We start from the raw sequence: 12,076 nt of genomic DNA, 5'->3' as shown, positions 1-12,076 counted from the left end.
TTTATTTTGCAAAATTTTGAGGTAACGTCATCATATTGTTGTGGGGTCGAAGACAAATTTTGCTCACCGTTTTACCAGTTGCACGATACTTGTAATAAACGTATAGAATTTGACAATAATCGGTCCAGTAGTTTTGGACATTATCTGTTCAATATAAATCGACAGAGACGACAGACAGATGGAATCACGAAACCCACTTTTATATTCTATTGGCCATGAAACAAAGAGAAAACATGAATGTAGCCATTCATCAGACGCATCCTAATATAAAAATTTAGTCAAATAGTTTTATTGCTTTTAATACAGAGTTGACTAAAAAATATATGGCAAATTTTTCACTATATGTACCGCAAAAGAGGTTTTTTTTAACACATACGTATCTGCCGATAAATTTATTGAAACGTAGTCAAAGACTAAGAAATTACAATAGGGATTGTAACAAAAGAAAAACTATTTTCGGTCGGACACTAGAAATTTCACTACAAAGTTAGATACTTTGTGTAGCAAAATTGGACTACCCTAATTTTTTTTCTCCTCGTTTCCAGAGTCAATATTTTCACCAAAAACGTTCTCTTGTTCGATTCTACTAAGTCATCTTTAGTAGTTGACAATATACTCCAAAAATACTTTTAAAAGATTGTTTTTATTTTTTTGAACTAAGTTTGAACAAGTTCTAAAGCGGTAGCCAAAATTTTGTATACTTCGTGTGAGTTAACGCATTATGGCCACATTAGTGTGGTTACACAGCTCGACTAGCACTTTACGTTCTGAGATCTTATTGCACATTTAGACTGCATAGAACACTACGTTATTTTAGAAAAAATTTCAGATATTCAATACTTACCTAGTGATTTTTCTACAGAATTTTTACTCACCAAGTAGCATTTTATAAATGTAACTTTATAAATTATAATTGGTTCCATACATGGATTTGCTTCAAAATTATCAAATATTCACTCACCACGTATTTTTTTTTGCTTTCGCCACCAGAATTTCTTTTTCTTTATAACGTAAATGAAAAACAAGTTTCTGCTTCTCATCTCCATATCTTTATTAAAATAATTTTCGTATGTACAGCAACGACTATACAAAAATACAAACTTGACTCTATACAAAGCAAACACATAGTGGGCCATTTACTCTATTTGCACTGGTCCCCAATATACAAAAAAAATTCATTGTTCGCCTATCACTGTCGAAAGATAACCAGAGTATCCCCCATAAGCCACCCCTCCCGGACTCCCTCTACCGTATTGCTGCGTTGTTACACCCTCACTTTTCACCTCACTCTGCGTACCAGATTTCTTGCTATTTTTATGTGTCTTCACATGTTTTGCCAAATGATCTGATCTCATAAATCTCTTCGTGCATACCGTACACGCAAAACGTTTTTCCCCCGTGTGTGTCCGCAAATGCCTTTGTAACTCATCCGACCTGGTAAACCTTTTCCCGCAAAAAAGCCAGTTACAAACGAATGGTCTTTCCCCCGTGTGCCATCTCAGATGTGCCTGCAGATGTGAAGTCTTCCCGTATACTTTATCACAGCCTTGGTAATGGCAAATGTGCACCTTTTTCGACGAGGGTTTCTTCAAGCCGTTTTCTTCGTTTATACAGTTAGGACATTGGCATTTGAGGCATCTTCGGGCCTTGGAGGGGTAGGTGGGGTAGTCCACGATGGGCATTTCGGGCTTGATCATCGATGGGAATGTTGACATGTAGGTGTTTTGGTGGGGCCATTGATATTGCTGTTGGTGCTGGGGCTGGGGCTGGTAACCGCTGGTGGCGATGTCGGCAGGAGGTGGCGAATGCTGGAACCAGCACGGGTTGTTGTAGCTGTGAGTGTAGGCGGGTTGGTAGTGCGGGGAGAACTCCAAGGGGGAACGAGCCGCTTCGAGGGGTACCTGGGAGACGTAACTGTCGCTGCTGCAAGTGGTGGAGTTTGGAGATACTTGAGAGTGGAGGAACGGCTGTGATTGGTACATTCGGGTGCAAGTGGTGGCGAGAAGATTTAACGGCGACATCTGTAAACAAAATAAAGACGAATTATGAATTTGACATTTCAAAGATATTCGCGTTTTTTGTTTGTTCCAGTGATGCTAATTTCATTAACTATCAAAAACTAATTTAATTCTGGGACATTTTAAACTATGTATTTACGTATATATAATGTTTTGAAGAGACAAACTTATTCAAATCAAACTAATTTCTACGTAAATAAACATAAACACTTGAACTGAAGCGTGTTATTAGTGCTGAGAGGATGTTTTTCCCGTTGGTTAACTGCTTTAAATATATTTGAAATGGTCCGGACTTGGGGGCGCAAATTCTTGGCGCAGGGGCTGCGAGGGTGTTATTTGTGCTGTTAGTTTTTACTTTATAGAGATAATCATAAAAAAGAAAATCGGAAAATCAAATTTTATAATTTTTTCAAGAAGCGGGATTTGTCGAATTTATACTTCAAGGGCGAGGAAAGTTCTGTCGAAATAATCTCCGACCATTTTTTTTAACATTAAATTTCAGAGGTTGTTGGGCGACTTTTTTTCTCGACCAAATGGTATTATGGTATGATATTAATACCAAATGAAGTGAATGAAAATTAAAAATAAATAAATAAAATTAAAAATTGGCTCAAAATTTCACACTTTAAATCAGAAATTAAATAACGAGTTTCCTAGAAATTTTGAGGACAACAGAATATTAAGTAAAATCTGTATGTGATTTTAAGGATTAGTACCATAATAGTTATGGCCTGTCGTAGTAGTTTATGTGGGTGTTAGTCACTTTAAAGTAAATAAATATTCGGAGAAATAATTTAACTTTCACACAATTACACACGTATTTTTTTTATCATAACATATGTACAGGGTAGGCAGCTAAAAGGGGACAATTCTAATAACTTTATTTATTTTTTATTCATGGGCTAAAAGTAATGATATTAAATTTGTAAATAGAGAATAATAGTCCCTGTGGATACATAAATTCACTACTTAAAAAAAAGCAACGGAAAAAAGTAGGTATATTGCAAAAATATCATTTAATTCTTGTGAATTATAGCAGTTTTTCTTTAAAAAAATAATTAATTTTCCGACTAACCTTGTTCCCTAGTGTACCTTTACGTAAAATAGATGCTTTGTAACTTACGTAAAAACGTTTCTAGAAAACAAAGCGCAGAAAATGTTTTAAGAAAATATTATTTTACAAAAGCAAATAAAACGTATCAAAATTAATAAATATTGAACTTTACCGAATTTTTTTTTCTCAGCTTTATAGTAAAAATGAAAAATCAGATAATTAAACAAAAAAATTATCACGATTTTTTTAATTAACGTGCTTTCTATCAATTATTATTTTATGTTAATGAAGTGTTGCATACATGGAATTGATTCGCCTTTATTTATAAACCAAGTTCCATTAACATAGATTCATAGATAAAAAAGTTATTCCAGGTGTCCCCTTTTTGCTGACTCAGTCGGTATATATAAAGCTAAAAATAGTTTTGTTTCTCTTAAATTTTCTACCAATAAGTTCATCTTATAACAAATGAAACAGTTAGCTCAGAAATTACTTAATTTTTTTTAGAAATTCGTAAGAAACATTTTTTACAAAAACAGATCTGCTGATTTTTTCATCTTTGCAATGCTTGACGTACTGTGAAACTTATGGACTTATGATGTAAGAGGCTGCTTATCAGCTAAGTACCTGTAGGCAATAACACCCTTTATAATCAATTCCTTATTGGCGCGCAAGCGGGGATTGAACCTGCCACATGGGGTAAACTAACCGCGGCGCACAAGTGACCAATACCCATTTATTTATCACCTTCAGAAAATTAATGACGTCTCAGAAAATCTTTACTAAAAAATGCGCTGTTATTCAATATATTCTTTACGCATTAGAACTGCTTACTGGAGAACGTATCAAATAATTTTATGTGTGAACCGTTTTATTTTAAGATTATCTATTGTCAACTATTGCAGTCTTTCAAAAAAATCTTAGAAATACAATAAAATTGTATTGTATTTGTATTTCAGGAAGTTTTCTTAAACTGATACGAAAAACGAAAGCATAATTACAATGCAAATTGCAGCAGATCTTGATTACTAACCAAGAAAATGTGGCAAACAGATGAATTAAATACATCACAAGTATGAAATATTTGTTTTATAAAGGAAAGCACTAGAAATTATTTTTTTGATAAAACGTAACAAAAAAAAAAAAATCCAAGCTGAATGTTATATAACAAAATATTTAGACGTTTCCCTGGATGCAACTTGACATAATTTTTCAAATATATCGGAATAATTTAGGAAAGAATTTCTTTCCACGTAATCACGAAAATTTTAGATGTGCGTATAGTAATTCGCACATCTAAAATTTGCAACGGTCCACCCGTCTCAGCAGCTACGCTGTCATGTGTTGGTATTAAACTTACCGGTTTTCGAAGAAACACAAGTCACATAGTTTGGTAAAAAATGTCTATTATAATTTGTTACATACCATATATGTGTATACAAACTAAACGTTTTCATTTAATTACTAGTACATAATTAATCAGTACTTATTTAAAATGAGTTTCATTTGCAAATTAACATGTTCACGTTTAAAAAAACATGTTGATGATATCGATTTAATAAGCTCAGATTTTCCAAGAAAATGTATACATTTGTAGTAGAATCGCCCGATAGATGCAATGATCACGTGAAAGGCGCCTGCTAAATTCCAACCGAGTCTACCTTGTATTGTCTATAATAACCAATGGCAACGTTAGCTTCGTCGTTCATGCATTGTTTTGTTACATTAGTTCGGGTTAATTGCTTCAGAAAAATTTGAATATTTAATAATATAGTTCTAAGCATAATTTTTTCTCATTGCTGGTTCATATGTTTGTTCAAATTAAGATAAGTTATATCAACGGAAAGTTGACAATACCGACAAACTTATAGACTTAACATGAAACGAATTTTTTGAGAATGGAACCCTTTAAGTATAAACAAATGTTTACTCAAAAGATGATTTACTTACCATAAATGTACAATAGATCTTACGATAATCTTGGGAAATTAGATGAGACATTTCTCCAATAACAGATAAAATGCTTCGATTTTTAATTAATTTTTTGAGATACTTTTTTTTGTTGGTTTATTTATTGATAAAGATTTATTTAGTAACTTTTTGAAATGATCGTCATTAATTTTCCGGAGAGGATGAATAATTAATTTAATTAGTAATGATCTACAACCTAGATCAATGATCAAGATATCCACTGAAATATAAGTATTGAGATAAACCGTGAAATTTGAATTTGAAAAATGAATAATTATTAGCTGGCCTGACCGGTAAAGAAGTAGCGCGCTCCACGTTTTAAGTGAGATTTGTTTAAGAATAATTTAAAAGACATCATATTTTTTTACCTGAAGATAATCAAAGTTTTCAAGTGTTTGGTGCGATAGATACGCGACCAGCCAAAAATAAAAAAAATGCTTTTTCTTTGGGAAATACGAAACAACATTATCCATTCCTAATAAGAACGACTGTTAGTTATCACAAAAAAGAAAATACAAAGAAAACTCTTTATCGTCGGCGAACGCACAAGAGTCCACCAGAGCCAGATTGACCAAGTGTTTCCACTAAACACAAAAGTCGCTATTTTTCCGCTCGACTAGTGAAAAACCTCGGAAAACCACCGGAACCATATCGTGCAACAATCGCCTTTGCGCCCGAAATTTCGTAATCCCATCCACGCCAAAATATCGCCTCTGCAGCACACACATAACAGTTTTTGCAATCATCGAAACGAACCGTAATGAAATTACCAATCAACAGTCGGTAATCATCGTAGCAGAGCATTAATAAAATCGTAAGCACTAATGAAAGGGTGTCGAGGCAGATTACTATGATTAGGTACACGCACCTGCGGCTGCGCACTACTCGCCTGGTACTGGAGCTGGACCGGGGAAGCCATCATACCGGACACTTAAACGGCGCACTAATAACTGAGATTGCGGCGTCTAAGGGGCCCCAGATGACGATCTTGGTGTTTTGGGGGCGGGGCTGCGCGAAGGAAGTGCGCGACATCGGGGACGGACGCCGCTCCGGGGCATTCCCGGACTCGGGGGCGCGCGCTGACCTTGGCGACCCCGCGGGGAAAGGTCCGGGGGATGGGCAGAGTGAGATGCGAGATGTGCCGGGGGTTTGTTTGTTGATGAATAGCGGAACTATTCGTCAAGTGAATTGACGTCGGGGTTTGGTGAGAGTAATGAAAGAAATTGAGACGAATTTTACGCATCAGGCAAAATTCGGTTTGATACGGTAATTTTAAATCGATGAGTTTTTCCTGTTGATGTCTCGTAGTTACGAAGTTTACTGGAAAATCAGATTCGATTTAATGAACATGTTTCCACTTTTTGATGAATCTGAAAATAAACAGATTAGTCCTAATTTACGTTAAGCACAATTCGTCAGAAATCGTAGAGTATGCAATGTGAATCCAAATATACATACAAATATGCAAAAATGGATTAGCGTCAGTCAGTTTTAATTGAGTGTAGATTCTTCAGAGATTATATGCATATTTCAGAAGTTCCTTACTGCTAGGTATTCTTCTTTCGGACCATCAAGTTAGGTTTGTTGAAGCTCATTATTATCCGATTCTCGTTCAGTTATATGTTTATTAAATGATGGCCTTCTCGTCTTTTTAACATTTACTGAAACATTAGACTATTCAGTTCGGTGTTTTGGTGAGCTTGAATATGCAGAAATATGTAGAAATATGCACAATAAGCTCAATAATGCAATATGAGCCAAAGTATAAAACAAATTGTATCCCTTATTTTCCGATTCCACTTCAGTTATTTTAATCAAATAAGTGATAAAACAACTAAACACTTTAGCACTTTAGATTCAGGTTTAGCACTGGATGTAATGCTTTGCTGGGAGGTTATTCAGGTTGTAATTGATAAGAGTTGGGTAGGTACTGGATCATACAGAGAAAGATTAGTCGTGAGTTGTACCACAATTACCAGACGGTCATTTTCGAATGTAAAGATTTTAAAATTAGGTTATTTGTTTGAGGATCTGATTGCTGTACAGTTAAATTATTTTTATTGGAAATGTGGAGGATATTTTGAGATGAGTTGTAGTAGGTGAAAATAGGACAAAACTATAATCCTTCTCCACACATCCGCCACATTCCTATTAAAAGTGATTTAACAAATTATATAGAACAGTTTTTATTAATAACCCAATTTGAAAATTTTTGCATTCAAAATGACTGATAATTACGGTATAACTCACGAACAATTTACATCATGTACAGAACCTAAATTAAGCCTATTTTCTTTATTTTATCACCTGAAGCAGATTTTCAAGTTCATCAAAAAGTAAAAACGTATGTAGTGAATTCAACCTAATTTTTCAGAAAAATTCAGGAAGACGAGAAAACCATTATTTGATTATTTACAAACAGTTTACCTATAATAGTGTTAACACGACAATCTAATCTTTCAGAAACGAATACAGGTGATTGGAAGCGTTTAACGACAATTAATTTCTGCATATTTCAGTTGCTTGTTGTGTGTGTTAACTCATGGTGTGTATTTGAGATTATTTTGCATATTTTACTATTTCTGACGAATTTTCGTGGTACTTATTTTATTATTGTTGTATCAATTGATATTGCATATTACTTTACCGCCGGAACTAGTAATGTCAAGATGCACAAAGTGCTTGAACGCTGCTTTTGATGAAAACTTAGAATGTACAAAGCATCATTTAATCGGAAGAACAAAATAACTGCAATCTCAGATTATTATTAATCAATAAAAAAAGTTCAATGCCTCATAAATTTTAAAATCAAAATTTTTATCAAATTAAATCTGCCCTAAAATATAAAAATGGATTATTTACACTACAATCATTTGTTGATTCAGAAAAATCATTTACAGGACACATTTCTGAATAAACTGAAGATTTTGAAAATAGTGATGTTGATTTAAAATGTGATGTACTCAGTGGCTTAAAATACTAGCAACTGCATCCGTTGATAAATGAAATTCGAATAAATTTAATATACAGAATGAATCACTAAGCGCGCGCTCTTTGATAGGTATGTCATCTTTGAGGTGTTATAGCCACAGTTTACTTTTGAAATCCCGATGCGATGTTGTCACGTTATTCAAATTTTCTTAAATTTTTGTAACAATGGAAAGTTAAATAAAAAAAACCTCAATAGGGTTATTTTTAAAATTTGTGATACAATATAATTTCGAAAAATTACTAAACATACGCACTTTGTTATTAAATTATTATAATTTTCAAATATCGATATTTCAGTTTTTTCAAATAGAATACCTGTATTATTTGCAAATAGGTCAATTGGCCAGAAAAATCTAAGGTGATCCTTTTTTGCTTTTTCAAGAGACACACCAACATATTGAAAGAAGGAAAACAAAAAATAGACTGAGATGAAGTAACAAAATTCAGGAAATATTTATATACGAAAGTTGCAACATTTTAGAACTTTTTTTAAAAACTCTGTATATTAAAATATGGCACCACACAATTTAAAAATAACATTATTGCAATTTTTTTGTTAACCTTTGCATTGCTAAAAAAATTTAAGAAAATTGGAATAACGTGACAACTTCGCATCGGAATTTCAAAAATTATATATCGTTGTAAAGCCAAGGCAGAAGTTAATGAGAATATGTAAAGATATAAGTATATGGTGTTCTGTTTAAAAATATCGAATTTCTGTGCTCAGCTTTAAAAACAAAACACTTTATATAGTGAAAATAATTTTAATACCTGCTCAAAAACTGTACAACTTTAGTTTGTAACTTTTTTTTCTAGTAATTAGAGAGATACCGAGGACTGAGCGCTTAGTGGTTCACTGTGTATATTAGAGGTATAAGTATATTTTATATTTGTGCGTAAAAAGACAACACACCGTATACTTAAAACATAGTATACGTATAAGCCACACACTATGTAGAACCATGTAGAACGAAGTATGATACGTAATAATATAAAATAACAGTACTGTATTAATAACTGTAGAAATTATTTTTATCACTCTAGGACTAAACATTATAGTAAGCATAAACTACGACCACAAGCATGAATCGGATTCGGCTTCAAGCGTCTGTTGACTTTCACTAATTTTTGTGACGGCTTAACAACCCAACGGTGTAAACTTGTCTGCTTACCCCAACCTCTGTTTGAACAATACAGGACCGTACTTGAGTTTAAGAGGAGTGTTATTAGCACACAATCATTGAATACCCAGTTCATAAACGGTGGATCTAAATTGAGGATGAGCTGCAGAGGGCTACAGACACTATCTGATGATGTTATTTATTACTTTATAACTTACTATTTAATTATCGCTAATGCTAAAAAATAAAAACTCCCGAAAATGGAAATTCACATACAATCTTCCCAAAATAAAGACAGGAAAAAATAGTGGACAGCGGTAGTGCTAGTTTGTGCATTTTAAAAATTATTACCTACATGTCCCGAGTTCAGGAGGTTCCAAAATTTTGGATGGACCCACCACATTGTACCTTTGCGGTGTTGTCACTTTGTACCTTTTAATTTGTATCTAAGAAGGGTGGAAAGATTTCTAAAAATTTTATTTAAGTACACAAACTTCATTTGACATACACTTGTTAAAACTTTTATGACTTAAGCGGCTTAAGCCAAATCAGCCTTATAAGTCAAACTGGCTATTGTAAGCTTTGTGGACCCGAACCGCAAGATTATTACTGTCCATTGTTGGCATAATGTAGCTGTGAACTGAGTTAAGTAATACAATAGCCAGTTTGACTTATTAGGGTGGTTTGGCTTAAGCCGCTTAAGTCATAAAAGTTTTAACAGATGTATGTCAAATGAAGTTACTTTACAATTGCAAATATAGTGAACCAAGAGCTATAAGGTTATATGGCCATCATAAAATCATCCCATTGTGTCGAAGTTAAGTTGTTTACAATAGAAAAGGTTTTAGGGTCGTAAATAACGTGTCCACTGCAGCTCGACCGGCTCTTGTGGTTTCGTTCAGGGACGGCTTTCACTAAATATGAAAATCCACCACTCCACTATTTCTTTACTACCTGCAGCCGCTGAGAGTTCCGAAATAACCACTCGCTTTGAGAGCCGGCCCTGTTAAATATGGGCAAGAAATGTTTAGAAGATGATTTATTGCCAACCGGTAAGCTTAGTGCGAACCACACAAAGGGGGTATTTATTTGCGGTCAACTACTTTTATGATGGCCATATAACCTTATAACTCTTGGTTCACTATATCTTTCATGTTCAACTTTTGCCGTGTTTAAAGGGGTTGTAGAAGAAAAGTGGAGGATTTAAGTTGATTACTACAAAAATTTGCGATTTTAATTTTAGACATGTTTTAAGTTTCTTGTTCTGACTACGTATATTAGAAAAGCCCCGCCCACCCGCCCTATCTCAATTGTGATGATTTTTTTTTAATCGTCGAGAGCCAAAGGAGCAGAATTTGAATGCAAAATTCGTAGTATTTCTCTACAAGAAATTACCAGTATATTAAGAAAAAATTAAAGCCAAAGATTAAGCCCCACCCATACCTCCCCTGATCCAAATAGTAATGAAGTTTTCATTCGTTGGCAGACCTAGGGGCGGAACCTAATTGCAAAATCATATTTCCTTACAAACATTTACCATATACATAGGTAGTATTCTTTGAACAACATGATACTCAAAAACATGTTATTAATTTCTTGTAAAGAAATAAGTATTTCGCAGTTAAGCTCCGTCCCCTTGGTTCATGGCGAATAAACAAACCATCACAATTGAGATAGGGCGGGTGGGCGAACTTACATTTTGTCTTTTTGTTTTAATATGTGTAGACTTCTTTTCACAACATGATATTTAAAAAAATTGAATAAGGAAATATCGATTTTACAATAAGCTCCGCCCCATAATTGCAAAATCCATATTCCATTGCAAAAATGAACCATTTTAACCATGTTCTAAGCTTCTTGTTGTGAAAAGATGACTTATGTATATTAAGAAAAAAAAAGCCAAAATATAAGACCCCCCACCCGCCCAATCTCTTAATTGTAAAATCCTTATTTTTCTACGAGAATTTACCATGTGAAATACGCACGTTCTTAAGTAATCGTGTTATAAAAGACCACTAAATGAATTAAAAAAGAGAATCAAAAGAGAAGCCCCACCCATCCGTGTCGATCTCAGTCGTGATGAATTTTTCATTCGTTGTCAGACCGAGGGGTGGAGCTAATTACAAAATCGATACTTTCCTACAAAAATTTACTATTTTAAATACGTTTTACCTTTCTAGTTGTGAAAAGAGAACTACACTAAAGTTTGTCTAGAATTATAAGAATTTTATGGACTCCCAAAGTTAATTTAATTTTACAGCCCTGTTGTCAGTTTTATTGTTTAGCTGAAGAGCGGGGCGAACTCAGGTACAGAAAAGATCGGCTTTCCCCTGACAGGCTTTTACCTGTACAATAGAATTGACGCCTGAGCTGTGAAACAAATTAACGTTGGGAGTCCATAAAATTCTTATAATTCTGGACAAACCTTACACAAATTAAGAAAAAAGGGCAAAATGTAAGCCCTTGTAGTTATAATACCTAATTTGTGCTTGAGACGAATAGCAATAAATCTTGTTCATTTAAACGTCAAGAACTATCTTTAACAATGCATAAGTACTGACAGAAAGCTATAGTGTAGAAAATGATGGCAGCTATTTAAAATATGAGCGTTTCCGTGAACACGTGATTAAATGGCTTAATATTAGTGGACCTCATTATCTCTATCCAAATTTTATTTTCATGGAATTAGTGCTGTCAACCAGAAAAATGTCCCCCCTACTTCAGGGGATTTTCCTTCAAGTTGGCAACACTACCCATTATCGCAATTCGGTTGGTCATCTCGAACGTCAACCCCAACGGAATGCCAACTTTCAACGGCAACGTCAAGGGATACTATAAATGACGTACACCTTCGCTGCGTATTTATCTGACAACAGCAACGTCAGCGACAAATTTATAAATCGACCTTTAGGTCGAACAAC

At 34.1% G+C, this 12,076-nt stretch overlaps 1 protein-coding gene across 2 annotated transcripts; it reads right to left on the bottom strand.

The window, feature by feature from the left end:
- Positions 1–1,033: 1,033 nt before the first annotated feature.
- On the bottom strand, positions 1,034–5,984 carry LOC135135281 (transcription factor Sp3-like). 2 transcript variants are annotated; one of them, XM_064064310.1, is made up of 2 exons: positions 5,912–5,984; positions 1,034–2,021 (listed from the first exon to the last, which is right to left on the bottom strand). In XM_064064310.1, the coding sequence occupies exons 1-2, from the start codon at positions 5,963–5,965 to the stop codon at positions 1,176–1,178; spliced, it is 900 nt and encodes a 299-aa protein (XP_063920380.1). In that variant the 5' UTR covers positions 5,966–5,984; the 3' UTR covers positions 1,034–1,175. The 2 variants fall into 2 exon arrangements, with proteins under 2 accessions (XP_063920380.1, XP_063920383.1); XM_064064313.1 differs by having other exon boundaries at positions 5,933–5,984.
- Positions 5,985–12,076: the final 6,092 nt, after the last annotated feature.

This window comes from Zophobas morio, unplaced genomic scaffold (assembly GCF_036711695.1).
Source record: "Zophobas morio isolate AGI-343-1 ecotype UQ-CSIRO unplaced genomic scaffold, CSIRO_AGI_Zmor_V1 ptg000004l, whole genome shotgun sequence".
NCBI classification, from domain to species: domain Eukaryota; kingdom Metazoa; phylum Arthropoda; class Insecta; order Coleoptera; family Tenebrionidae; genus Zophobas; species Zophobas morio.
This window is presented reverse-complemented; position numbering and strand designations above follow the sequence as displayed.